This window comes from Cucumis sativus, chromosome 7, assembly GCF_000004075.3.
Source record: "Cucumis sativus cultivar 9930 chromosome 7, Cucumber_9930_V3, whole genome shotgun sequence".
NCBI classification, from domain to species: Eukaryota; Viridiplantae; Streptophyta; class Magnoliopsida; order Cucurbitales; family Cucurbitaceae; genus Cucumis; species Cucumis sativus.
This window is the reverse complement of record NC_026661.2, coordinates 20922274-20949417: the sequence shown is the minus strand read 5'-3', so window position 1 is coordinate 20949417 and position 27144 is coordinate 20922274. Positions and strand designations below refer to the sequence as shown.

General features: G+C 35.6%; 4 protein-coding genes across 5 annotated transcripts; 2 read left to right on the top strand and 2 right to left on the bottom strand.

Moving 5' to 3' along the window:
• The first annotated feature begins 563 nt into the window (after positions 1–563).
• On the top strand, positions 564–2071 carry LOC105436201 (transcription repressor OFP14). The gene has a single exon (XM_011661262.2). The coding sequence runs from the start codon at positions 932–934 to the stop codon at positions 1736–1738; it is 807 nt and encodes a 268-aa protein (XP_011659564.1). The 5' UTR covers positions 564–931; the 3' UTR covers positions 1739–2071.
• A 1338-nt stretch (positions 2072–3409) lies between these two features.
• On the bottom strand, positions 3410–17882 carry LOC101220439 (regulator of telomere elongation helicase 1 homolog). 2 transcript variants are annotated; one of them, XM_004141801.3, is made up of 24 exons: positions 17576–17866; positions 16165–16421; positions 15470–15618; positions 15113–15194; positions 14841–14988; positions 14534–14690; positions 13973–14256; positions 13798–13843; positions 12641–12782; positions 12394–12548; positions 11573–11664; positions 11401–11499; positions 11212–11280; positions 10093–10179; positions 9208–9267; positions 8987–9102; positions 8003–8060; positions 7850–7934; positions 7380–7466; positions 6980–7047; positions 6284–6892; positions 5323–5468; positions 4620–4693; positions 3410–4090 (listed from the first exon to the last, which is right to left on the bottom strand). In XM_004141801.3, the coding sequence occupies exons 1-23, from the start codon at positions 17675–17677 to the stop codon at positions 4627–4629; spliced, it is 3165 nt and encodes a 1054-aa protein (XP_004141849.1). In that variant the 5' UTR covers positions 17678–17866; the 3' UTR covers positions 3410–4090; positions 4620–4626. The 2 variants fall into 2 exon arrangements, with proteins under 2 accessions (XP_004141849.1, XP_011659563.1); XM_011661261.2 differs by lacking the exons at positions 3410–4090; positions 4620–4693; positions 5323–5468 and having other exon boundaries at positions 6752–6892; positions 6985–7047; positions 17576–17882.
• Positions 17883–18694: 812 nt separating this feature from the next.
• Positions 18695–24254, top strand: LOC101222883 (heat shock 70 kDa protein 15). Its single transcript, XM_004141729.3, has 10 exons — positions 18695–18866; positions 19529–20756; positions 21047–21265; positions 21352–21447; positions 21524–21733; positions 22601–22795; positions 22881–23027; positions 23141–23290; positions 23380–23510; positions 23664–24254. Exons 2-10 carry the CDS (start codon positions 19587–19589, stop codon positions 23875–23877), a joined length of 2532 nt encoding a protein of 843 aa, XP_004141777.1. The 5' UTR covers positions 18695–18866; positions 19529–19586; the 3' UTR covers positions 23878–24254.
• Positions 24255–24478: 224 nt separating this feature from the next.
• LOC101223116 (trihelix transcription factor ASIL2) lies at positions 24479–26538 on the bottom strand. The gene has a single exon (XM_004141730.3). It carries the CDS (start codon positions 25827–25829, stop codon positions 24672–24674), a length of 1158 nt encoding a protein of 385 aa, XP_004141778.1. The 5' UTR covers positions 25830–26538; the 3' UTR covers positions 24479–24671.
• Positions 26539–27144: the final 606 nt, after the last annotated feature.

Below are 27144 nucleotides of genomic sequence, written 5' to 3'. Positions count from 1 at the left end.
TCTTCCACTCAGTTCAATGTCTATGGTTAAAAATAATAATAATTTTTAATTTTGTTAAAATATCTTTTTGGTTTTTTTTGTTTCAATTGTCTAATTTTAATTCTCGTCCTTTCAATAATTTTAAATTTAATATCTTAAAAGTTAATTTTTATAGAAATTAAGTAGTAATAATAATTTGCATGTGAATATATTTTCAAAATATTTAATAAAATCACGATAAAGAATAAAATGTTTTTCCTTTTAAAAAAAATCAGCAATACATTTAAAATTCAAGAAGAGATAGTCAAAAACGGGAAAATGTACCAACTATTTACACTTTACCATAAAATTAACATAAATAGTTTATATATCTCTATTATTCTTGAAAAATACTCTTAAACTTTTAAATTCCTTTCTACTTATCCATTTTTTTCAAAAAAAAAAATAACAAATTATTTAGGCTTAACAAAACCAACTATTAAAAGAAAATTAATTTGTCTATGAAATATAAATATTTTGTCAAATATTCAATTTATAACAATTTTTCTTTTAAAAGATTAGACCATCTACAAAGTAGTTTAAGAGATAAAATGTTATTATAAAAAGTTTAAAGGTATAATTATAACTAGCGGAACCTAGTTGGTCGAGGGGTGGTATTTGCAATTTAGAAAAAAAGGGTTCAATATTGGAAATCAAAGTCAACCAACTCCAAGAAAGGGCACTTCCGTTGAGTTCCATCCCTTTAATTCAATATTCATTTTAATGTAAGTTTTCTTCTTTTCTTTTCTTTTTTTTAAACGTATCTTTTAGGCCATTAATATTTTTATGTTACTTTCTTTCTTTTGCATTCCTTTCTTATTTCTTTATAAGAATCAGTATTATCACTCAACGCTTTCAACCCAAAACCATCAAACCATCGAACCATTAAACCATAAGCCATCAACTAAACAAAATGCCCAAAAAATTGCAAAAATCGCTTCAAGATTACCTCTCGAAGATCAAAAAGCCAACGCCTCAGCTTCAGTTTCCTAATCCACAAACTTTTTCCTCATCAAAAAGTTGGATTCTCCATGGTTGTAAGCATCCAAAAACGCTTTCCTTCGCCATCGATCGGAAGCAAGTCGACGCCGTCGGTAACAAAGAAGACGCCGCTGCTACGCTTGCCGATATCGACCGATTTCTCTTCGAGAATTTCCGGTCGTTGTACCTGAAAGATGATGGAGATTTCAGCGACAGGAAAGTAGTAGGAGGAGGAGGAGGAGGAGGAGGTCGAGATTGCAAGAATCACAGAGGACGAGTGGTTTCACCTGAATCGCCGGTTGATTCATACGGTGGATCTCACCGATTCTTCTTCTCCCCTGACTTATCTGGATCTGATCTTCCGGACGATTCTCACACAGAATCGTCAGAAAATGCAGGATCGAGTTCTTCTTCTTTGATCGGTGAAGATCGGGGAAAGGATCTGAAACTTCCGAGCGATTGCATCGCGATTTTGAGGAAGTCGCCGAATCCGTCAGAGGAATTTCGTCGATCGATGCAAGAGATGATGGATGCTCATTTGAAACAGCATGAGAAAGTGGATTGGGAGTTTATGGAAGAGCTTCTGTTCTGTTATCTAAATTTGAACGAAAAAAAATCGTACAAATATATACTGAATGCGTTCGTTGATTTGATAGTGATTTTGCGGCAGAAGGCAGAGGAGGCGCCGGCGAAGCCACGGACGGTGAGAAGCGTGAGAATGGTGAGGAGAATGATATGAAATTGGGAGAATGAAATCAAATAAAAGATTTCATGAAAAAGAGAATAAGAATGAAATTTGAATTTGAATTTGAACACACAGAGAGAAATGAAATGAAGGATTTTAGAAGAAGAAATCTGTGATTGAAAAGGAAGGAAGGAGATAGTAATTAAGAACAAGAAATGTAATTGTAATTTCTACATTTTGTGAAGTAAATTCAAACTGGGAATCGCAGAAGCGGGCTTTGGTTTTTGGGTTTGAATGTGTTGAATGTTCCAAATGAAACAAACTAAGAATATGATTCCCCAAAAACAAAGTATAATAAACGGAGTCGGAGACTTACACTCTCTCTAACTGTCGCAGTTTTCAGCTTTCCCTCCTTTTTCTCCCTCTAAAACTATCTACCAAAATTCAATATATTATTAATAATAATAAAAAAATAGTTCCAAATTAGAATACCAATTTTTTATTGACGTTGAAATTCAATTTATTTGTTATAAATCTTAAAATTAGTGATTCGCTTCTTTATGATCTTCTAACGTCCTACGCTTGTGTTCGTTCCAACTTTTAACTTGTTTCTTATCGTTAATTATTAAATTTCATTCGTCAAGGAGGAGTGTTACAATATATATTATATTAGTTAAATTTAGGAAACTTATAGAAAAATAAAACATTTTGATAAAATATTTACACTTAAAATTGTTTTTAAATAGAAGTTAAATAGTTTGTCAATTCTTTTTAAAAAATCCTAAAATTTACCTTTATTTACCATTGAACTTTTATGCCAAATAATTATTTAAAAGGGTAGATGATATATAATTTGAAGGGTATTTTTATAAAGAAAATAATAATACAACAACAAACTATTTATGCTCCGTATAAAAAAACTACTAATAGATAAAAAAAAATATTAAAGGATAAATATTTTATAAATTGTGTTATTTTTTAATCAAATTTATTTAAATAATAATAGGTAATTTTCACTTGAAAAAGAAATTGTTGTATAACTCATGAAGACCCGTTTTAGAAAAAGTTAATTATAAATTTATCGTTAAGAAATAATTTTAAGATATGTTGGAAATGTAGAGAATAAATTTAAACATTAGAGTATATGAATATGAATTTAAATCTAAACATGAGTATAAAGACTGAAACAAAATAATTCATTTGAGTGAACATTTGAATATAGAGACAAAAGGAAAATAATATTTAGTTCATTTAACCGAGTATAGTGTGTGACTTTAATTATAAATTTGGTATTTCTAGTTCCTATTTAATCTCTATATTTAAATACTTAAATGTATTGAAATTATCTTCTTGCATAATTTTTAACTATCAACGTTATAAAAGTGAACGTGTATTGAAGCATCTTAAACAATAAGTCAACAATAACTTGCCTTTTAAAAGAAAAAAATTACTGCAAACATAATGAAAAATGAAAGTAAAAAAATTAATTTTTAGAAAAATAAATATCATATATTGAGACAATGTCATGAAAAACTAATTAACTCTAAAAATTTGACTTTTACAATCTAAAACTATAATTGAACGCTAGAAGTTGCAACAATATCAAATCAATAAGAGAGAAATTATTAAAAGAAAATGAGCATAATAATTACTGATGAGGTTAATAACAATTATTATAAAATATAATACAATCTCAAGAGTTAAAGAAATTTATCAACAGCATACTAAAATAAGCTAGGAACCAAATTTATGGATTCATCTAAAAATATACTATTATTGTTGGCGAAATCCCCCGGGAGGCTTTGATAAATAAAAAAGAGAAAGAAAAAAAACTGTTCATCTTTGTCGATGTCCTGATCATCTTGTGAACGACATGATGATTATCGTGATGAGAGACACCAATAAATAGTAATATTACGACAAGGTTACAAGATGGAATTCATCTTAATCACTAGATGGAACTATATCTTAATTCCTCTGAGGTTTAGTACTAAAAAAGTAAAATAGTAACAACAAAAAACAAGAAAAAAGAAAAAAAAGATGAAACTATATTATGACGAACATACCGGCAATTGGTAGTGGTCACTACTTGAGACTTCCTTCATATTCCTACCCATCTTTATCATTAATTTTGCTTCAAAGTCATCAATGGTGGGCATTTTAGCAAGCCATTCAGTTTCAACTACCCTATGCTATATTACAGACGATTCCACGAGCCCTGTGCTTAGTTGCACGTTCTTCAAGCATCGAAACTCTGACGCTGAGTGCTTCAGCAATTCAACAGCCAGGATTTTACTGCAACATAAAGAATACGAACTCTTTTTCTATACAAGGGCCGAGTGGAGCTGACATTTGAATTGCATTTGTTCCGACTGATATCAAATTAGTGCAATGGGTGAGCATTGCCTGCATGGTAAAGAAGCTATTTAACTTAATTCTTTGTAATCTATGAATCCCAAATCTGAAGGAGGTAGTAAAAAATGGACGCATATAGCAATGTAGTTATGGTGATACATTCTCTTGAACAGCGAGTCCAATTATTATGATCATATAGAACTTACAAATGAAACAATGGAATTTGAACACGATCTTCAGGACATCAAACCAAAATACTACTAATCTTGTGTAAGATACTCCAACAAGAGGTCGTGAACTAAGTATGGTAGCAAAGTCGTAAAAACTATCCAACGAATCCTTCTTGGGATTTCTTGCTTTTCTTACTCTTCAATAACCTTTTTTTAATTATAAAATTAGCAATAATTAAAGGGATTTCTTCTTATATGTACATCGACATTGCCTCTATGCCAAAGGCATCTATCTTAACAATGCTCCTGGGGGCTAATTCCCGCTAACTATTATGATATGAATCAATATTGTATAATAATTCAAATCTCAGTAGAGAGAGGTCAACAGCACACAGGAAAAAGAAACTTACGTTAATGTCACGTGCTGGTCCCAAGAAGCTGCTCGTACAAGAAATGGTATTTTGCAGGGATATAATCCTTGAAGCTGTTGATATTTGCAAAAAATAAAGAAAAATTAAAAAAGAAAAAAAGAAATGAACAAATCAACGTCAGGTTCATGGAATATGTGTTATTTCAGTGATATTAAGAGACATTGAAGATAATTCTAATCAAATTATAACCAAGTTAGAGAGTCGGAGATTTTTTTAATAACACATCAGACAAACTCCACGAGGTATCAGAAAAAGAAAAAGTGATTTTAAAATGCCTGCAAAACTATATATGCCTCCAACTCAGCTAGAGGATCCAAGATCGGCAGAATATGATTTAGTTAATTTCTCATGATATAGCATTTCCACAAGTACTTTTGTGTTTCAAGCTAAATCGCATAATATTAAAGATAAAGGAAAATTTGCTGTTGGCGTCAGTGAAATGTTCTGGTTGATGCAACATGTCATGCCAGTTTATCTGCATAAATAAAATCTAGAGTAAAACAAAATCACTCTTAGACCATATAAGTGACATGGACATGAAGAAAACAGAATCCTGACTTTGACTATGACTATGACCACGACTACCCTCTGAAGCAGTACCTATAGTAAGAAAAATATGACAATCAAATAAATCAGCCTTCTGGCCAGAAGAGAAACTGCTCTTGATGATAGAGATATATACCCCGTACGAAGACGTAGCCTATCAGGTCCTGAAAATATTCTCACGATGGACTGCAAAACGTGGGTTATACCCATTGCTTTCGTTTTAAGTGCTTTCATAAACCCAACAAATTCCTTGTATTCTCTGTCACTGAGTTTCTCTCTGACCTGCAAGACATCTTGGAAAATAAAGGTTATCATATCATAAAAAATAATAACTTTTAACAGGACTAGACATAATTATGGATGGATAAAAGAATAAATCCAAAGGGAAAGTCGTTAGTTAATAGTCCAAGCCTATCCCAGAAATTTATAAGAAGAAATACTGTTTTAGGATGGTGGCGTCTACAGAGTGGAAAAAGATTTGGAGAAATGAACAAGAAAACTTAAATAAATAAATAAATAATACACAGGAAAATGCTCTAACCTAAATAGTTAGCATATTGAAAAGAAAAGATCGCATTAAACATTTTGGGCCCTTGGGGAAAACAGCCCCCAACAATTGATTCAGTTTCCTGAAGGGTTCAGATTCAAGTGCCTAAACGGTTCAACACAAATCTGAGGATTGGTCGTGGGTTCAGGAGTTGACGATGCATGACATTGATACACAAAAAGCTGAAAAAGAAGAAAAGAGCCTTGATGTGGGTTGGTTCGAAAACTGTGGATGAGTTAAACCCAATACCAAAACGACAAGAAGATCGGGAAAAGTTGTAGCATTGACACAACGGTTAAAAAACAAGGTATTTCTTGGCAGCAGAAACTTTTAGCAATATAGATTAGTTAGTTTGTCAGATAGTTTCCTTGGAGTAAGCTTGTAAGTTAAGGGTTTGAATATTATAAATGGACGGAAGATGAACAAAAAAACAGTGAAGAGTTGAAAATTAGTTTGGCTCTAGGGGAGGAATCCTGATACTGTCCATGGGAGAAGAAGAAGAGAAAATAAATAAATAAAAGGGTGAGAGAGTTCTGTTGTTATAAGTTACCTGACTCAGAAAATCAGATCCTTTAGCTTCTTCGTCCCCAGGTTGAACAGTAACACATTTGACAATCTTCTCATTCTGTTTGACAGACTCTGAACCCATCTTCTGCGTTGTGGGACTCTTACTGGGCGGCAATGATGAATGAACAATATCTTTTTGCACGACTCTGCTATCAGATGGTGAAGCTTCAGACTTCACTGAACAAATTTTGAAGGAAAGGTCATTTGATTCGGTTGGTATAGAACCAGAAGACCCAAGAGAATTCCTCGTAAAGTTTGCAGGAGCATGCTCAGTGCTGAATAACTTGCGCTTCTCTGCAGCACAGCCTACCAACAATCCTTTCTTTGGATGTTCATCCATTACAGAAAAGTCAGTTAAATCAACAACTTCATGACTCTGATACTGAGAAGATTTCTTATCCGACAATACTACTTTTTTTTCTCGATGTGATAGATTATTTGAACTCTTTACTGTGGAAGATAGAGAGTTAAAGGAGGTAACAGATGGGCTATTGGCAGGAAGAACATCTTTCCAGGAGTTGGAATGACTAGCTTCTTTAATGCTAAATAGGGAAGACAGAGACTTCCCTGAACAATCACGTCCCTCTGGCTTCTGCAGCGAAAATCACAAGAAAACAGCCATAAAATTAGACTCACCAATCACAAAATTAGCATTAACACGGGGGAGAGGGGGACTTGCCTTACAGATAAGTTTTTCCAGATGAACGTCATCAAAAGATTTTCTAGATCTTTTTTCTCCAGTATCTCCTGTAAACAGACATTTTTGTTTGCAGTTAAATAAATATAGATAAAGATCTCTTCTGCAAACAACTCAAAAGGAAAAAATAGAAACCAAAGTCATCAGTGTGATGTAGGATGGAAATTCCGAGTTTTATTAAAAGTTAGCAACCATATCATTACAAAGCTTGAGTTTAAAAGAAGATTGAAAATTTTATTTTAGAGTTAAACATGAGACCACGAGAAAAACGACCATATGTTTTTTATCCAAAAAGAGAATCTTGAATTACCTCTCTGAGTTTGCATGTGAGCGCAATGCAAGTGATTGTTCAGATTTACAAAAATGAAAATTAAAAAATTACCAGATACCGAAGTGGAAGATCCTGCAGAAGAGACATCATTCAACCTGGTAGTATCAACTCCTTCGTGCTTGAACTTTGCACTAGGATCTGAAATACAATGGAAAAAGTGTACGAGGGAGGCATAATGTTAAAAAGGGAAATTATATATAAAGGGAAGCCAACAATGTTTACCCCAACTAAAAGTTCATCGAAATTCTAAACTACAAAATCAGCCATTTTGACAATAGTAAACTTGCATATACTCAAAATTTATGGCTGATAAAAAATGTTATAGAAGTCATCAATAAAACCTATTAACTCACAAGTCAAACAAATCAAATGTAGAGAAAATGAGGTGCCATATTGACGTTAATCATAATTTCACGTAAAAGAAGTTTAATTTGATCAATATAGTATTGTTCCAGGAATTGATAAAATCCACCTCTTAAGTTTGAACTGGAACTAATGGTTAATTACTCTAGCACACTTGCCTTCAGGTTTCGGACATATTCGATTTACGTCATTTCGAAAGAATCGGGTCAATGTGTAAACAACGTCGCCAAATTTAGAGTAACACTGCATTAGAACAAATGAGTTATAAAGGAAGTTCCATGAATAAATATAATTCTTAAAAGAAATTCTACCTTAATATGAGGTTGTATCCAAACAGATATTTGAGACTGACGACTTGAATGGGCAAATCTATCAAAAATAAAGTTTAATTGTAAAATCAATAACTCGTTAGAGTATACCAAAGAATAAAAGGTAAAATGACATTTAATGATGTTAGGATACTTCCTAACAAGAACAAAATCTGAAACACATATATTGAGATATAAAGATGAACATACAAGAAAACCCAACCATAAGGTACTTGGAACCTCCCCCTTGAGTGTAGTCACTCAAACACTAGATAACTTCACAGAATAACCTCCTCCTCACTCTCTTACCCTCTCTTTATTTATAACATGTAGAAATTACTCTTCTACAATAACTACCAACCTATCTAATTACCCTTAACTAACACCATACTAAACTATCCTAGTACCTAACAAATGATTTGAAAGAAAAGTCAAAAAATAATTGAGACGGCAATAAAAATAGTGATGATGATGTCAAACATCTAGCTGCTGACCTTCAGTATTCCAATTAGTAAATTAAATCATATACTTCTAGTTCAAGAAATATCTAGTGAAAAAATAAAATCTCAAGTTCCTAAGTCATAGGTATTGACATTCACGTATGTTTATGATTCCTGATGATAAGAAACTGCCAACTAGGTATAAGACTCGTTTATAATAAAAGAAATACAAGAACTTTTTAAGATAAGGAAATCCCCCCTATTGGTTTTTTGACGCCATAGTTAATACGGTTGACAGTGTAAATGTTCCCCCATATTTCACCATTCTAGCTTTACCATGCTCTTTTCCAGTTGGAAAGGTTTTCTGCAACTCCTCAGTTGGGGTCTCCCCATATGATCAATGAAATTTTTTCTTTTGCAGAAAATGAAATGAATAAATAAATAATTTAATCAAGCAAATTGCCAACCATTTCGACCAATGAAAGGCATGCAGAAAAAGAGTACCTCTAATCTCGTCGATTTGGGATAAAAATTAGAAGAAAAATACCTCTCATCACAAAAGATTATGGCTCCATAGTCATGGCGATGACGAATCACACGTCCAACTGCCTGATTGACAGCTCTCATTGCTTGTTGGGTATACCAGTCCTCTCCCGTCATAATCTACCGCATCAATAACCCACAAATTTTAGGATCACCTCCAAAAGAAAGAAAGAAAATGAAAATAATACAAAAAACAAAACAACAGCGGTAGTTGCATTAAAATACTTGGCAATTTCCTCTTTGTGATTGTGACTGATGATCTAAATAACCACGCTTCAAGCGAACCTATCACACAGAACATCAAATCTGAAAGTTAGTCAAGAACACAGAAAAGGGAAAGCAAGGTCGACCTGCATCTAAGGTTTATGCAATTTCCAACTTATTTATTAGTTGGAAGTACTTTTACTTGGAAGTTGGGAAAACTACATGGTGAAAGAAGTTTCTTCCTATACAAAAGGAACTAACTAGTGAGAACTTCTGACGTGATCCATTTCATGAAGTAGTTTTATATATCAGTTGGACGCCAGTCAAGTTATCTAGAGTCATCTGAAGAGTGCCAACTACCTTCTGTGCTGACATAATTAGTGACAGAATAGGTGAACACTAGTCTTGCTATGTTAAATCTAAAGAAAGAAAACTTCAACCAAATAGCATAAAGTACATATTCTTCAATAACAACAAATGAAACTCAAAGCTCACGTGCATATATTTTAGGGTATGAAAGCTTGTACGTGTATTTATGTGTAGTTCAGAGTAGGAGGCAATTTGATAGTAACATGAAGTTAACAGAAACCTCACAGACAAAACAATGAAGAATCTAAGATGATGAATTATATTAGACAATTACCATCGTTGGTCTATACTCTATTAATAGTTCAGCCAGAACTAGAGTTCCAATTCTATAGTAGACTGGCATATTGTTAGGAATTAGGAACCTAGGTGGTATGGGATGCCTTTCTCCCTCATTCGTTACAATGGAATCACCAATGTGGTACTTAAGTGGCTTGGCTCTCCCACCACAATAACTGGCTTTGGGGTGTGGTTGTCCATGGTGCTTAAGTACCTAATACATATTTCATTGATTATGAGGTAGGAAGTAGGTAAACAAACCTTTGGATCATTCCTTGAAGCAAAAGGCATACCAGTAATGATGACAGCTCTTCCAGCATGATCAGCAAAATCTAGTCCTTCACTCACCTGTAGAGACGTGATGATTGATGAACTATGAAGATGGGATAATTAACTTTTTGCAGCATTGTTATTTAACACAAATCATCTTAAACTAGCTAGGTGCATTAATTATCACGAAGTATGCTACATATCTTAGCCCAATGCGAATAATGTAAAAGCAATGAACAATAGGACCTATTATAGATTAGTGATTTATTATAGATTATATTCAAACATCATAACTAAACTTGTATTTTTAACCAATATCCATCTATCAATTTATGGAAACCAAGAGAACCATATCACATATTTTATACTTGTGACAGTGCACATGACAATTCAATCCCTCGTTCTCCTGCTCTTTGAAGAATCTTCTTGAACGTTTAAAATGTAAATCTCAGTTGATCCTCATTTCAACACATCCAAATTCTCAAAACCATATAACTTGAGAACTATCTGCACGTGAATTGGGATTGCTTAATACTTGATAGTTGATTTTTTTTTCAAATAAGAAAACTTCTCCTATTATAAAGAATGAAAGTATAACGAAAGAGTGGTCAAATCTAGAGAATTATATGCCTGAAAAACTTCAAAAGGAGGTTCCAATTTCTAATAAATAATAATCATAAACTAAGAAAAATCACAAACAGCTATAGTCATATGCATCTGGAAAAGAATTTAAGTCCATTGCAAACCTATTTAAAAGATCTCTCAGTATTCTACCAAATCTGACTATTTCTTTCTAACCAAATAAATTTATGAAGAATTTCAAGGTCGTGGGGAAGTCAGGTTGGGGCAAGGAATGTAAATCAATCCCAATAAAGTTTTTATTTCTATCCCCAATTTTGACCATTTTTAGAGCGTGGTGCCCATGGATTTTTTTTTTTTAATTCTTATGAATTTATCCACCTTTTAGGCAAGCTGCAAGATACTGTTGCTGCTCCTAATGCTGCCCGTTTCTAACCTCCGGAGGAATGAGAAAGATTTTACCCATTGTCACCAAAGAAATAAATAGTGTACTGAGGCATCCCAAGGCACTTTACTTTTAGTAAGACATACCTTACCACGACAAACAGCAAAAAATACTGCACCAGAGGATGATGTGTCTTCCAGCTTGAACATATAGTCCTGCGCAATTCCAAGAATCACAGCATGGGTGCAGATACAAAAAACCACACGATGACTGAAGGTTTTCTACTTCTTTTTTCCTTTTCGGGTTTTTTTTAACAATTCCAATAAGTTATGTACCTCAATTGATGAAGGAAACAATGAAGACTGCCTAGGTTCTATAACTGGCTTCTTATGCTTGCTAATTCTTTCCCAAATTGTCGTTGAGCTTGAAAGGCTCTGCAAATTATGGACATAAAATTTCATCAAAAGAAAACAAATAGAATAGTATAGTTTATTCTGTAAGCAATACCTGATTCTTCCAGCAGCTAATGCACTGGTCTAGAAAATAATATGATGGAAAGAAGACAAGCAAACCATCAGGAACAATTCGTGCGAAGTTGACTGCGACCAAGAACCCAAGAATTACATCAGCATAGTACCAATTGACTAAAATTAGCTTCAGGATGAATTTTAGCATTTGCAGTTAAAAATACAACTGATTAACAATCATATTGTTGAGTGAAACTCCCACCTGCCTCTACATTCTCACAAGCATACATGGTAGTATAGAGTAAGAAATCTTGCGACGTTTAAATGGTGATCATAAAATTTAACAAGTCCCTAGATCCTTATGCGGTAATGTCAAAGAACTCTTTGCCATTTTAGAGAACAGTGTATGAGAACAACTTAATCTTTTCCATTTTAGAGAACGGTGTATGAGGAACAACTTTTTATTGAATCTGACTTTGCAAAATGGAGTAACTTCTTGCAAGAGGCCCATACTTTTTAGGAACAAATTATGCTACAGGCCCATTTTTAGGGTCATCCTTCGAAACAAGGGCTATAATCATGTGGATTAGTTTTATCTATGCAATTGTTGGAGTGATCTGGAGAAACACCGGAAGCTAGTATACTAGAAACACTGGGAGCTAGTATACCATAGTTTTTTATTCTCTCTATAGGGAGTCTTATCTCAAAGGCCTTCTATCTCTAATTTTACAGAGCTATTTTATAACCCTGTTTGGTTTGAACTTTCTTTAACATCTTAAGAATACCTTCGCTATGAGTGGGGGTGAGACGGGGGAGTATTATGTTTCACATCAACTCTAAAAGCAGAAAATTTATACATACCAATAGCATTTCCAAGGTCTAGCTTATATGCTTCAGACTCACGATTCCAGTAAGAGGAGTTGAAAGAACAACCTGATGGACCAACGGATACAACTCCAGCCCATATCTGATTTGAGGATATGACATGAGGGTTTTCCAACCGGATAGGAAAATCTCTGGGTGCACCATCAAAATACCCTAAATTAACATTTATAATAGTACTAGATGATTGACGTGTGCAAGAAAGAATTAAACCGAAGAGACTAACAGTTTCAATTCCTGTGCAAATGAATCAAGGGGAGATAAAGTGCCTGATGTCAATATAATAGAGCCGACCTCCTTTTTGGGAAATGCTTCCAAGGCAATGCCAGGGTTAAAACACCACCAGCTAAGTGTCCTGGATGCCTTGCCTGAAAAATAAAACAAAAACATGTAAGAATGACACAAATGTCTTCAATCAAAATTCCAATGAAGGAAGAAATCATTTTTGGTTGTAGCAATTGCTTATGATATCAAGCAATAATATAAGCTAGAACTGAAACACGTAAATTAAATAGTCTAGAATATTTTACTGATGAGGGCATACATGCATCAGAATGTTGAAAGAAACTGACCAATTGATTCTCTACCATAAGAATTGAGATTAGGTTCTCTTTCTCAAGAACCAGATAGCTATTTACATGCTCGAGGAACTGAGCTAAGAGAATGGTTGAATCAAGGAGTAAAGAGTAGTTTTTATTTAAGACATTAAAATTGAGAAAATAAGATAGATTTTTCATTTTTTTTCACACTGGAGAATAAGGGATAGAGAGGAAAAAAGGTTAGCTTGTTTGCTGCATATCAAAAGGTAAGAATATGGAGTGCCCAAGAATACTCCATTGTTTATCTCTTCTTTAAATTGGTTCCATAAGGATCCAAGATTATTTTATCTTGCCAAACTACAGGGCAGTACCGCACCTTAACATACATCAGTTCATTAATTCAATTCACCTGATTATACTTTTGACTTTTGAGTAAACATCAGCATCAAATTTTCAACAACCTTCTAAAGAAATTGAGAGAGAATGTAATCCACCTATGGCTTCAGAAACACCAGTTTGTGCCTGCCCTACAGAGTTACTACTCAGACAGATCATGTGCCAAGCATTTACAAAATGGACTGCCAAATCAGCAAATAAACAAATGATTGCAAGTCATCACTATCTGGTTTTCATTTTCTTTTCTAATCGTGGTCATTACAATTATCATGGTGAAAGACAATGTCCTATTTATTTCTTAACACTATTGCTGAGAACTACAGCTAAGTTGGTTAATGAAAAAGCAAAAGGAAAAAAAAAAAGTTATGTGTGAGCACAGCAACTTTCTGAAAAGAAAAATAAATAGATGAATTTCACTCCAAACATCAGAAACGTAGAGTAGACACACCTTTTAGGCCATCCATAGCACTTGCTTCATTCTCCTGCACGTGAACCTAAATGAAATGTTCAAACTAAGATGCTGCCAAAATAGTGAGGTAAAAATAAGAGCTGACTAGGAGGAGCAACTATATCATATGGATAGTCTTGGCCATCATAAACTATATCAGCAAATTCTATCTTACTTGGTAAAATTTAGCATGTGCATTGTCCTTCTCTCTGAAAACGATATCAAGGATATCTGTAATGTTTTCCAGCCGACAACCTGTGTTCTGGATCTTCTGCTGCTTGTCTTCTTCAAGAAGTATAGCTGCTTCCTCGATTATGCCTTTAAGCTTAGAAGCAGATTCGTGTGTGATATTGAGTTCTGCCAGTAGTTCGTAGATGTAAGGTCCAGGCTTAGTAAATCCTAATTCCTTGGAATGAATAGGGATATCGGATATTCCCTTCTCAAGCTTCAGGAGAAGTGCTGCATGATTTCAAAATTAACCGGTTTTAGGCATTCAATGGAAAAGCCACTAAGTTCAATATAAGAATCTCTCATCAACAACTATATCATATGAGAAGTGAAGTTCAAAAGCATGATTATGCCATATTAAACAACTTGGATTGATGTCACAACAACTGTCAACGTGAAAATTATTCTACAATTGAAATAGAAAGCTTTAAAAAATCCCAAGACATGTAAATAAAAATAAATAACACTTCAATAATATAAATCACTGCCACTTACTAATGAAAGTTACCTCGAAGTATAGCAAAATTATCTGGATTCCCTGACTTGTCATTTGATTCATCTCTTCTCTTTATAGAAAGATCAATACAGTTTTTGGCTTCAGAAATACAAGCTGTCAGAAGCCAAGAAGTTAAATCAAAAGATGCTGCATCTGCGCATATGCTTTCCTGCAAAACAATTTATGTTGTGTAAGTTGCTACTGATATATTCCTCAGCCATACATTGAACAAACACACGATGTGTAATCCCAAAAAGGCTTGGGCATAATATATATATAAGAATATAATATTGTTGTTATGAAGTTAAAAGCTGCTTACTAAGTTGTGAGCTTCGTCAAATATGAGTACGCTGTTTTTCCACTCAAGCACAAGAGATTTTCTATATCCACGATCAATCAGATAGTTATATGGAGCAAACATTATATCAACAGCTTTGTGAAGCTCCCGTGATACATAATAAGGACATCTAAAAGAAAAATCCAACCATACAGCATCAAACAAAGCCCATTAGCAATTTCACCCAATCTACTTTGGTATATCTTAACAGATGGGCACGAAAACAAAAATATATTAGATGAGAAAGAACCTACGGCCCAAAACTCTTTCCTATTTTGACCAGATCTTCAATGTCGATAGGTTCATCTCCAAGATGTGGATTTTCCTTCACATAGCCTACAACAGACAATTAAAATATGCGGATAATAAGTTTCTTCCAATTGTTAAAATTGTTATGGATAGAAAATACAGAATGATTGTAAAAATCGTTGAAGAAGCTTGGAAAGTAATATTTTAGATATTCTTGGTGTCAACACGATTAAGAAACAAATAAAAAGCTAGATTCTCAAAGTGCTTGCAAGCCCTTTCTCACTTTATCTTTTGGATTAGAAAAGGGATATTTTCAAGTACAAAGCAGGCAATGCAGAAGCAATAGATTGAGAGAGAATAACCAGAAACACGATTATAATGCTTGCAATGACGTTTTCCACTTTTTCGGCAGAGTGATCGACAAGCATTGTTCTGTGTTCTCCCACGGAGTAAACTCACATCTTCATGAATGCATAATTGTTCTCGAGATCCTAAAACTACCATTTTGGGCCTGCAGGTATTCAAATCTTAAGCATTTTAAAAAATAATACAAAAGACACAAAGTAGCAATTTCTCACCAATATACTGAACTATCCTCTCAAGAAAACTAATACGAATTGAATAACATATAAATTTCACTAAATCCACAAACTTCCATGACCCAAGTGCAACTCATAACTTTTTTAGTATAAGTGGGGGCATGGATATTTGATCCTCCAACCTCAAAGAAAGAAGTATGTGTCAACTGAGCTATACTCATTTTGGTAAAATGTAAATCCATAACAAACATGTCAAACCCTCCAACACACATTCCTTGCTCCATAAGTATAAACACTGATCAGTAGCCTATGCTAGAAGTCAATCACTAAATACATTTCTTGGCAAGTAATTAAGAGCAGCTCGTACTCAACTTCATATAAAAATTGCCCTAAGCCGGACATGTGCGCTATGCTTGAAAGTGGTTGCATACAAAGTAAAATGCCATAAAAAAACTAATCTAAACAATTCTTTAACAGGAATAAGAAATAAATCATGCAGTCATGGGAATGACTTTAACCTGTAAGAGGTTTTCTTCAACTCTTGAATAACTTGCCGGAGTTGGCTGTGAGTACGGGTTGTGTACACAATGGTAGGATGTTTTGGTGAAGTAGACTGTGATGATAAGACATTCGGATCACCTTCGATATTTTGGCTGTTTGATACACTCCGACCAGAAGAAAATTCACCTAAACTTTTCCTCCAGGCCAGTGTAGCACAAAGTAGGCAAAGCGTTTTCCCAGTTCCAGTTGGACTCTCTAAAAGTGCATTACATTTCTGTCACATAATAGTTCATTTAGGAGTATCTTCAATGACTAAACCCTTTTATATACGAAGTATCTTTAAAATGCCATACTTATATTCAGTAACTAATGAAGGACTGGGAACTAGTAATTAGACATGGGAATAAATATTCAGCCATGGAAGTTCCAAAACAAATTATTCAGAGAGAGGATGCGCATATAATTCATCAAACAAAAAATATATGGTCTCTAACCTTGTGAGTTATATAGTCCATAGTGCCAGATTCACCGAAAAAAGTGTATATATTGTGTTCATGTGTTGATCAAATAAATATCAGAACATACGTAGTTAACTGTGAATGATAATAATAATAATTACAAAAATTGATGGTACAGTACAAGTTCACTGACTTCCATGTACATGTTACAGCCATCACGAAGGCAAAGGAAAGGAAAATCCTCAATTTTTTTTTTTCTACCCTGCCAGCTTACATAGTGATCAGCCTTGTGAAATATGCGAGGCTTCACTACTTGCTAGCTCTGAAATGAGTTTGCTGTTTTCCACAACAATTCAAAGCAGTCCAGAGAGGAATTGAGAAGGCAGCAGAGTGAAAAACTACCTGATCCAAAATACATAAGCCGAAGAAGGGTGGAGGATGGATAACTAAGCCCAACTTAGTAACCATTTCTTTCTTTTTTTTTTTTTTTGACTTTTGAAAATTAAGCTTATTTCCTAACCATTTCATACAATGATCTTATAGGACCACTTAGATAACTTTTCTATATGTCATTAAAAATTGTTAAGAAGTTGATAATCCCACGTTGCAAAAACAGACGGGACTCACACAGAGATAGATGAGCTACTCCTCTCATTGTCATGGAACTCGTATTGTTTGTTTCTTGGAAAAAATAGCCGAGCAAGTTGAATTGATCAAAGAAAATCCATACCGTACACCGTTGAAAATTATCAAATGCTACATCATTCTCATGTACTAGATACCATCCATGATGAATGCATAGCAAAGTAACAATGACAACACCAAATTCTAAACACCAATAGCAATAAATTTCTCAAGTATTGCTTACAGGTTCACTGTAACTGGAGCAAAGAAATGGTCAAGAAACACTCAATGTGCATTTTACAGAGGAATATCAATGAAACTATAAAGATACCGTAGGAAATCTTACTTCCTGAAGAGACTGAATGACTTTTTCCATGTAAACGAGCTGGCAATCGTAAGCATCAAACGGAAAGTCAACATCGATGCCTCTGATTGTGTATCTCGGCATTCCTTTCCTTTGTCGATAAATTTTGATGTTGATCTTCTTGTTTACTCGAGTTGTGAATGTGATGACCTAGAAGAGTTTGTTCGTCGACTCTTCTCTATCACTCTTTCCCGCCAAATTTGGCTGTGTGAAGGAACAGACACGAAACGACGTAGTTTCGTTGAGCCGCCGTGTGCAGCCGCGCCAGTGAGCGAGGGAACGGATTTTTATCACACTTTTTCGTCTTTTTTTCCTTCTTCCGGATCATAATTAATTTAATCACACCTTCGTTCTATGAAATTTGTAAAAAAAAAAAAAAAAAAATTATAATTAAGTTGTTATGATTCCATCTTTTAGAGTTCAATCAAATCTCATAATTGTTTAGATTTTCATACAATCTTTATCTACAAGACCTCTAATTAAAAACCAAACAAATAATAAAATTTTATCAAATCATGTCATCTAGACTATAAACTATCACTGTAGAGATTAAATTTAATACTTTTCAATAGAAAAAAATTAATTTTACCTGTAAAAATTTATTTTGCTAACCACTCCCACTAAAAAAAAAGCCTAAAACACATCATTTATTTTGAGTTGTTTTAAATAACAAAACTTCTAAAAATATTTAGAAATATATGATTAGGTTCCATATTCTATAAATATGTTGGTTCATTTTGTAGTATTTGATAAAAAGCTCAAGTTTAAATATTTACTAGATGGTGGATTAAATTTTATAAATAAAAATGGAAAAAGATAGTATTGGGCCTTTTGCAGTCTCTTGGGCGGAAGAATGTGAAACAAGGGAGCCCATGGAAGCAGTAAAAGGCCCAGCCCAGGAAACGAGAAACGAGGGGATTTGGAAAGCACAGTGCGTATAGATCTTTCTAGAACTTCAGTATCTCTCTAGATGAGTCTAGGACCACGACCGCTCCAATTCCAAAGGCTGCCCCTCGAATCAAAAGAATATAAATAAAAAAAAAAAAAAAAAGTAGAAAAGTAATAATAAATACCGAAATTGAAAAATAAACGTCAAAATTCCATAGAAAGCCCTTGAGAGTAGTACGTAGCCCTTTCTTTTATAAGCTTTCCCCTAGAGCACTTCGCGACTCGTGTTCGTGTACAAAGGCCGGTCTTGTGGAGACTTCCAGAACCCAAGAATTTTCAATATCTCTTCTCTTCTATCCCTTCTGCTCTTCGGATCGCTCTGAAGGTTTGTTTCTCTACGCTGATATCATATCTGATTCAGATTTCCTTGTTTTATTCAGTTGTAGATCTGAGACTCTTTCGCTTCGTCGATTCAGCCATTTTGAAGTTCGTTTGTGTTTTATTCGCTTTCTTCTCTTCAGATTCGGTGTCTTTTTCTTTTACATTCATATGAATTCTACTCTTGTTACTCTTTTCTCGAAATGAATCTGTTGCTTCACTTTTTTCTTGACGTTCTTACCTTTTTTTGCAGATTGAAGCATCTCGACCTAGTTTCATATCTTGCTTTTTGTTCATTATTTCGTGTATTTAATGTGATGTGTAGTTTCCTTGTTTGATCTGTCTCTTGAAATGTCGAGACGTACTGATATGATAATAAGTATTTAATGGAGTGTTTTTCTAATTTGGTTGCAAGAGGAAACTAACGGATTGCTCTACACTTGGATCCTGGCTTTGGCGTTTCATGTTTCTTGTATCGTATTCAAATTGTCCAATCAAATGCGCAAGATGACGTATTGATTTGTCATTACTGTAGTTACTACTTATAAGTTCAAGAATATAAACGATATTGATACTATTATATAATGATTATTAGGACGGTTCTTCTTAAGGATGAACAATTGCAAATCTTTTTCTTGTTGATAATGACAACCTCATTAACATTTTCAGGTTCTACTACTTCTCCGAGACCGATTGTTTTTGACACATCGGTTCAATCTCTTACAAGATGAGCGTTGTTGGTTTTGATTTTGGTAACGAGAGCTGCATTGTAGCTGTTGCTAGGCAGCGAGGTATCGATGTTGTTCTCAACGATGAATCCAAGCGAGAAACTCCTGCTATTGTCAGCTTTGGTGACAAGCAGCGGTTCATTGGGACAGCTGGTGCGGCGTCAATCATGATGAACATCAAGAATTCAGTCTCTCAGGTTAAGAGATTGATTGGGCGGAAATTCTCCGATCCTGGATTGCAGAAGGATCTTCAGTCATTGCCATTTTCTGTATCCGAGGGGCCTGATGGCTTTCCTTTAGTTCATGTGCGTTACCTGGGTGAGTTGAAAACATTTACACCTACTCAGTTGTTGGGGATGCTATTTTCGAATCTGAAAGGCATCGCCGAGACTAATCTCAACGCAGCGGTGGTTGATTGCTGCATTGGAATCCCAGTTTACTTTACTGACCTTCAGAGAAGGGCTGTATTGGATGCAGCCACAGTTGCTGGATTGCATCCCCTTCGCTTGATACATGAAACTACTGCGACAGCATTGGCTTATGGTATTTATAAAACCGATTTGCCTGAAAATGACCAGTTGAACGTGGCATTTGTTGATATTGGACATGCAAGCATGCAAGTGTGCATAGCAGGCTTTAAGAAGGGGCAGTTGAAAGTGTTGGCTCATTCATCTGATCAGTCTCTTGGTGGCAGAGATTTTGATGAGGTACTATTTCATCACTTTGCAGCAAAATTCAAGGACGAATACAAAATAGATGTTTACCAGAATGCAAGGGCATGTCTTAGGCTCCGAATTGCATGTGAGAAGCTTAAGAAAGTCCTTAGTGCAAACCCTGTGGCACCTTTGAACATAGAATGTTTGATGGATGAGAAGGATGTGAAGGGAATCATTAAGCGTGATGAATTTGAACAAATAAGCATTCCTATTTTAGAACGTGTGAAAGGACCTCTGGAGCAGGCTCTTGCAGAAGCTGGTCTTACCATTGAGAATATCCACGTAGTTGAAGTCGTTGGTTCAGGGTCTCGTGTCCCTGCTATAATCAAAATACTGACAGACTTCTTCAAAAAGGAGCCTAGGCGTACTATGAATGCAAGTGAGTGTGTTGCAAGAGGTAGTGCCCTTCAGTGCGCAATCCTCAGTCCCACATTCAAAGTGCGAGAATTTCAGGTAAGAGCACCGATTGAATCACTACAATTGAAATTTTCCTTTAGACTGTCCTTTGACTAATATGTTCTTAACGAATAGAGATTTATTGTTTTTGCGTTCACTTGTGCACTATTCACACATATAGGAATGTTTATCTTTTCATTAACTTTTGATGGAACATGTGTCATAGTTCAATGTATCTGATTGGTAGCGGTAGTTTGAAGTTCATCATTTCTGCAATTCAGCTAAACTTTCAAGAACATAGGATTTTTTGCATTTCCTCCCTGATTTTTTGGTTTTCCCTTTTGAAGGTAAACGAGCACTTCCCATTTAACATAGCTCTCTCGTGGAAAGGTGCTGCTTCAGATTCTCAAAATGGGGCAGTGGACAATCAGCAGAGCACTGTTGTCTTTCCCAAGGGGAACCCTATACCTAGTGTTAAGGCTCTCACGTTTTATCGGTCTGGCACATTTAGTGTTGATGTACACTATACTGATTCTGATCAGCAAGCAAAGATCAGTACATATACGGTAAGGGTTAAACTTCAATATTTGAGTAGTTTGAGCATTTTCTGTTATGTAATGGAAATTAAGTTGTTGGTAATGTGCATATCCAGATCGGTCCGTTTCAATCTTCTAAAGGTGGAAGATCAAAGGTGAAAGTGAAGGTTCGACTTAATTTGCACGGAATTGTCTCTGTTGAATCAGCGACAGTAAGTCATCTATTGGTCTTTCCTCCTTATTTTGTGTCTTTAATCTTCTCTGATGGCGGAATTTGTGTGGGTTTAGCTGTTAGAAGAGGAGGACGTGGATATTCCAGTCACCAGGGAACAGCCAGCTAAAATGGAGACTGATGAAGCTCCTGCTGAAACTGCTGCCCCTCCCAGTTCTAATGAGAACGATGTTAACATGCAAGATGCCAAAGGAACCACAGATGCTGGAGCTGAAAATGGTAGTGCAGAGTCAGAACATTCCGTACAAATGGAGACAGATTCCAAGGTGAGTACGGGGAATTCTCCATATTATCTTGTGTGGGCTCTATCGATATGGATAATTTTTATTTCTCAATAATTAAATCTAGGAATTATAAGCTATAGTCTGTGTGGTAAAGTTGGAGGTCTATGGCATATTAAACTCTGCCTTTTCTCAGTTCGATTTCCGAAGTCACACTTCCTAATTGGCTTTCTTATTATCCTGGTCTCCTTTTCCTTCTCTTTTCATTCTACTTCATCATGGTTCTGATTTTTTCCCCACTTTCTTTTAACATTCTATTTCAGTGTGTTGAATACTTCTTCATTTTCTTCTCTTTTTATTCTATTTCAGTGTGTGAAATACTTAATTGAAAGATTTAAAATGTACTTCATCCTTTTTACACATTAGAATTTTAGATAAATAATACTCGTGTGAATAATAAAAGTTCAGGGAAGTTAATTTTTTTTAAAAAAGCAAAATATAAATTCAGAAACATCCTGTTCAAACACCTCCAATGTCTCATAAGATAATTAAACCGTTCTATTGATCCGTCCCAGGTTGAAAATAGAACACCGTTCTAACAAAAATTTATTTGATAGAAATAGGCAAAGGCTGCTCAACAAACTGTGGTCCCCCAATGTTCTCTCAGCAGCCACACTCCCACAAACACGTGCTTTTCCCTTACTACCCTTCCTACTATATTGTAGTAGGTGGCCTAACATTTTCTTTGGGAGTCCCTGAAGGGTCTTAGAGTTGCAACTTGAGTTGGAGTAACTTAGCTTATTATTTCTCTAGCAATTTAGGTTCATGGTGTGTTGTGTTGGGTGGGTACACAGTAGTTTTCTGTGGGTAGGTAGTTCTTGTATTGTACCTAGCTGATATCTTGGCATTCAGGTTGAAGCACAGAAGAAAAAGGTAAAGAAAACCAACATACCGGTAGTGGAAATGATTTATGGTGGATTGGCAGCTGCTGATGTCCAAAAAGCGGTGGAAAAGGAGTTTGAAATGGCTTTACAGGATCGGGTAATGGAGGAGACCAAAGAGAAGAAAAATGCTGTTGAGGCATATGTGTATGAAATGAGAAACAAGGTTGGCTACGGCTACCCCTTTTTATTATGAGTTTCTCTCAATGCTGAATTTCAACCGAACTGAAATGATTTTTCTTTTTCTCCAGTTGCACGATAAATACCAGGATTTCGTCACTGAATCACAGAGAGAGGAGCTTTCTGCCAAACTTCAGGAGGTTGAAGATTGGCTGTATGAGGATGGGGAGGATGAAACAAAAGGAGTGTACATTGCAAAACTCGATGAGCTGAAGAAAGTAAGTGATGTTATGTTTCGTGTTTTCAACCACCCCTAAGGAAGAAAATACTTATTGTTGATTATAAGATACTCTCCCTTTTTTGTACATTCTAACGTTGAACATAATTGCAGCAAGGTGACCCGATAGAGGAGCGTTACAAAGAGCATATGGAGAGAGGAAGTGTGATTGATCAACTTGTTTACTGCATCAACAGTTACAGGGAAGCAGCTATGTCAGCTGATCCTAAATTCGACCACATCGACATCTCAGAGAAACAAAAGGTACTCCATTGTTTCAGTCTCTCATGTTGGCAATTATGTGTTTTTGGTGATTGTTGTAACTCATTGCCCTCTATCAAAACATTCTGCAGGTCTTGAATGAGTGTGTGGAAGCCGAGGCCTGGTTAAGAGAGAAAAAGCAGCACCAAGACTCACTACCCAAACATGCTACACCAGTCCTCTATTCTGCTGATGTGAGAAAGAAAGCTGAAGCGGTTGACAGGTTCGGGATTCCTTTACTTTTTTCCATCTGAATTGAGCATCCAATCTATTCGTCATCTAATACATGAAGATGGTGTTGCCTGCTAATTCACAGCAGGCATTGCTTGTATAGCTAATTGGTTTCTTTTTTCTCACGTCTTGAATACTCTGCCAGGTTGTGTAGACCGGTAATGACAAAACCCAAGCCAGCTGCTCCTGAGACGCCTCCCCCAGCTCCTCAGGGCAGTGAGCAGCAACAGGGAGATGCCAGTGCTGCTTCTAATGCTAGTGCGAGCCCAAACAGGAAAGCAGGTGATGAAACCGAGGTATCCTCAGCCTCTACAGAGCCAATGGAGACGGAGAAACCCGAACATACTAGTGGTGCTTGATCTGGCTTAAACGCCTTTGCTTTATTATTTATGAAGAACTGTTGTCGAGCCAAAAAAACGAAATGAAATCTTGATGAGCTGATGAACACACTATGGAAAAGGGCTGGCCTTGTATTGACTTGTGAAATCACTTGTGAAGCATTTTGCATTCGGTTGTTTTCGCTAGGTTTTTTCTCTTTCATTGCTGGAGCTAGTCTTCACCAATCCGTTTCTTTTTCTTTTTCTTTCTTTCTAAAGGAAAATTTTCAGAGAAATGTTTGTGCTATTAATTGCCTCCCCCCCTTTTCGAGGCTCATACTCCTTATTTTCTGCCCTACTTTCTCTATACCATTTTGAACTCAAAATATTATTAAATGGATAATTTTTGTTCATCTAAATCTTTACAATCTTCCTCTTACTGCTGCCTGAAGTCATCAGATTCATTATAGTTTGTGTCATCAATTTGAGCTTCCGATTATACAATGGCGCCATTTTGCCTTCTGAAAAGACAAACCTTTAAGGTTAGAAATTAAGCCATGGAAACAATTCGTGGAACCCTTGAAGCTTGCACTTAATCAGGAATCCTCGAGCCTTGGATTTGAAGGCAAAATATAGGAAAAGATGAAGTGAATTATAATCCTGTAATTCTATTATTGTCGTCAAGAAGTAAGAACGGTTCCATCTAATATATCGCACTGATTAGAAATCAATAGGGGGCGGGGGCCCTCCCATATATTATACAGACAGCGAGTGATCAATAACATAACTAAGGAAATATAGTAGTAAACATGCAAGATTTGTGTATTAAGATTACATTATCCACTGGCACTCTTTGCGGACGCACCATATTCCTCATCGTCGCCCTGCCTTAGTTTGGCGATCTCCGCTTGGGCTCTCTCCATTATCTGCCTTTTCTGTAACTCCAAATCTCTTAAGAAATCCATCCTCATCTTCTCTAACTCCATCATTTGTTGTCTTTTGCTGCTCTCGATCTTCTCGTAAATCTCACTGAACTTGTGAATGGAATCAGCTAGCATCCTGAAGGAAGAGCCATCCTCGTTGTTTCTCCCATATATTCTTTTCTTTGGTGGTAGTCCATCGAGTTCGTCATCCTCGCAATCATCAGATTCTGAGTTATCAGGGCTATCTCTCATCTCATCCAACCCGTTTGCACGATTCAGATAAGCTCTAGGGTTCATGAACACATACTCCCCTGAATCTAACCCACATGATAGGCCACCTTGGTTTGGAGGTGAAGACATTAACATGTCCATCTTCTTGAAGTAAACCCACTTGCTTGTAGGTCCTCCCATTTCTGTTGATTTCGACTTTTCCTTTTTATACTTCTTCTTCAAGGTATCTAGACGGTTACGACACTGTGTGTCAGTCCTGTCAATCTTAGAGACCTCCGATACCTTCTCAGCAACCTCTTGCCATTCCTCGGATCGGAGACTTTTCCTTCCATGCTGGAGAAACCGTTCGCCCCAGGCATCTAGAAGTACAACTGTTTCATGTTCGTTCCAATCTGTCAATGAATTCCTACCCCCAACAAATGATTTTTGTGACGGAGTAGAGGATGGTGGTGGCATACGAGGGGCAAGTTCATAATTGGATATCAAATTCTTCAACCGTCGCTTCTTGGGGTGCCTTTCCAAATCAGCATCTTCCAATTTCACAGTATTGTTCTGCTTGATATCTTCATCCATATCAAAATCATCTTCGTCATCGCCATCGTCTACTTCTTCACTCGTGTGAGCAAAACCATTGTTCTGATAATTTTCATCTTCTTCCTCCCCCATACCATCCTCTTCTTCGTCATCCTCAACATCATCATCCACATACTGATTACTGACTGGCCTTGAATAAGACGGATCCCGGAAAGGAATTTTTTGACGCGGTAGAGAACCAAAATTTTCCCGATGGTTCACACTGTAACGTTTGGATATAGGATATCTTTCTTCTCCGTTGTCCATTTGAGATCAAATAACAACAGAAACAAAATCTCAGAGCTAATCCCTCAAAAACCCAACCGTTCGTCAAATTATTCCATAATCCACATTTTTCAGACAACCGAACTGCAATTAAGAACAAAAAAATCGCTACATCCGTTCTCAAACAATATATCTTTCTACAAATCGACCTCAGAAATAACCTTACTCCCTAAATCTTCAAAAACCCAAATTGGATCAATAATCTCCAGCAAGAACCTCGAACTTCTACCGCAACAAAAGGAAATAACTATCAATCCAGATCCCCTATGTCTCGTTCGAGATCCAGAAATAATTCAATATGCTACAAACTCCAATTCATCAACGAAAAGAGATGCCAAAAAAAGCAATAATTAACCCCTATCTTCTCGATTCCATAAAAATATCGTACGAACACAGCTCCGTAACACCAATTGGAATGGAAGATTCAAAAAGCATAGAAGAGGGAAATTTGTGACTCTCGAAAAGCCCTAATTTCAGAGAAGAACCGAAATTTCGAGAAAATCAGAGTCCACGAGCTCTTACCTGGAGCAAATAGGTGGAAAAATCAAAGAAATATGGAGCTGCAGCTGCAGCTGCGCGATTCAGCTAAAGGTTGTTGTTGTGTCTGAAGAAGGTCGAAAGGGTTGGGAGAGAGATGAAAGGAATAAAGCTTTTGGAACAAACAAGAGGACAGATGAGAGAGCAAGACACGGCTATATCATAACGTTGCTGCTAACGTACGCACATCTATTTATTACTTCCATTTTGGGCCATTCCAATTGGGCCGAATTTTTTTCTTACTTTTGGGCCGAAACAGGGTTTCCAATCTAGGGAGTGAGATGCAAAATAATGTCCAATTAAAATTGACCGCTTATGTATAAATATTAAAATCGAAATTATTAATTAAAGTGCATGTTTTTATTAGGATTTGGACCTTACTGACATTCAATGAAAGTTTATGTCTTGATATTATATATATAGAATTTTTTTACATAAAACTGTTTGGTTTGGTGTTAGAGTAAGCATTTAGTTTCAGTTCGATTTGATTTTCAATTGCTTTCTTAATACCTCTATACACCCACGATTGTAAGATTTGGAAGTTTTGGAACTTTTTTTGGTAATTGATTTTATGAACCATGTGAGAACGAAATTGGAACGAAAAACTATATAAAGTTATAAAGAATTGGATGAAACGTTTGAAACCACTAAAATTGCATCGAACCTAGGTTCAAATCATCGATTAATTTTTGGCATTTTGGCATTTTGTATTTTGAATTTACTTTTTCCTTCCAAGGAGACAAAAGCAGTATGACATGGC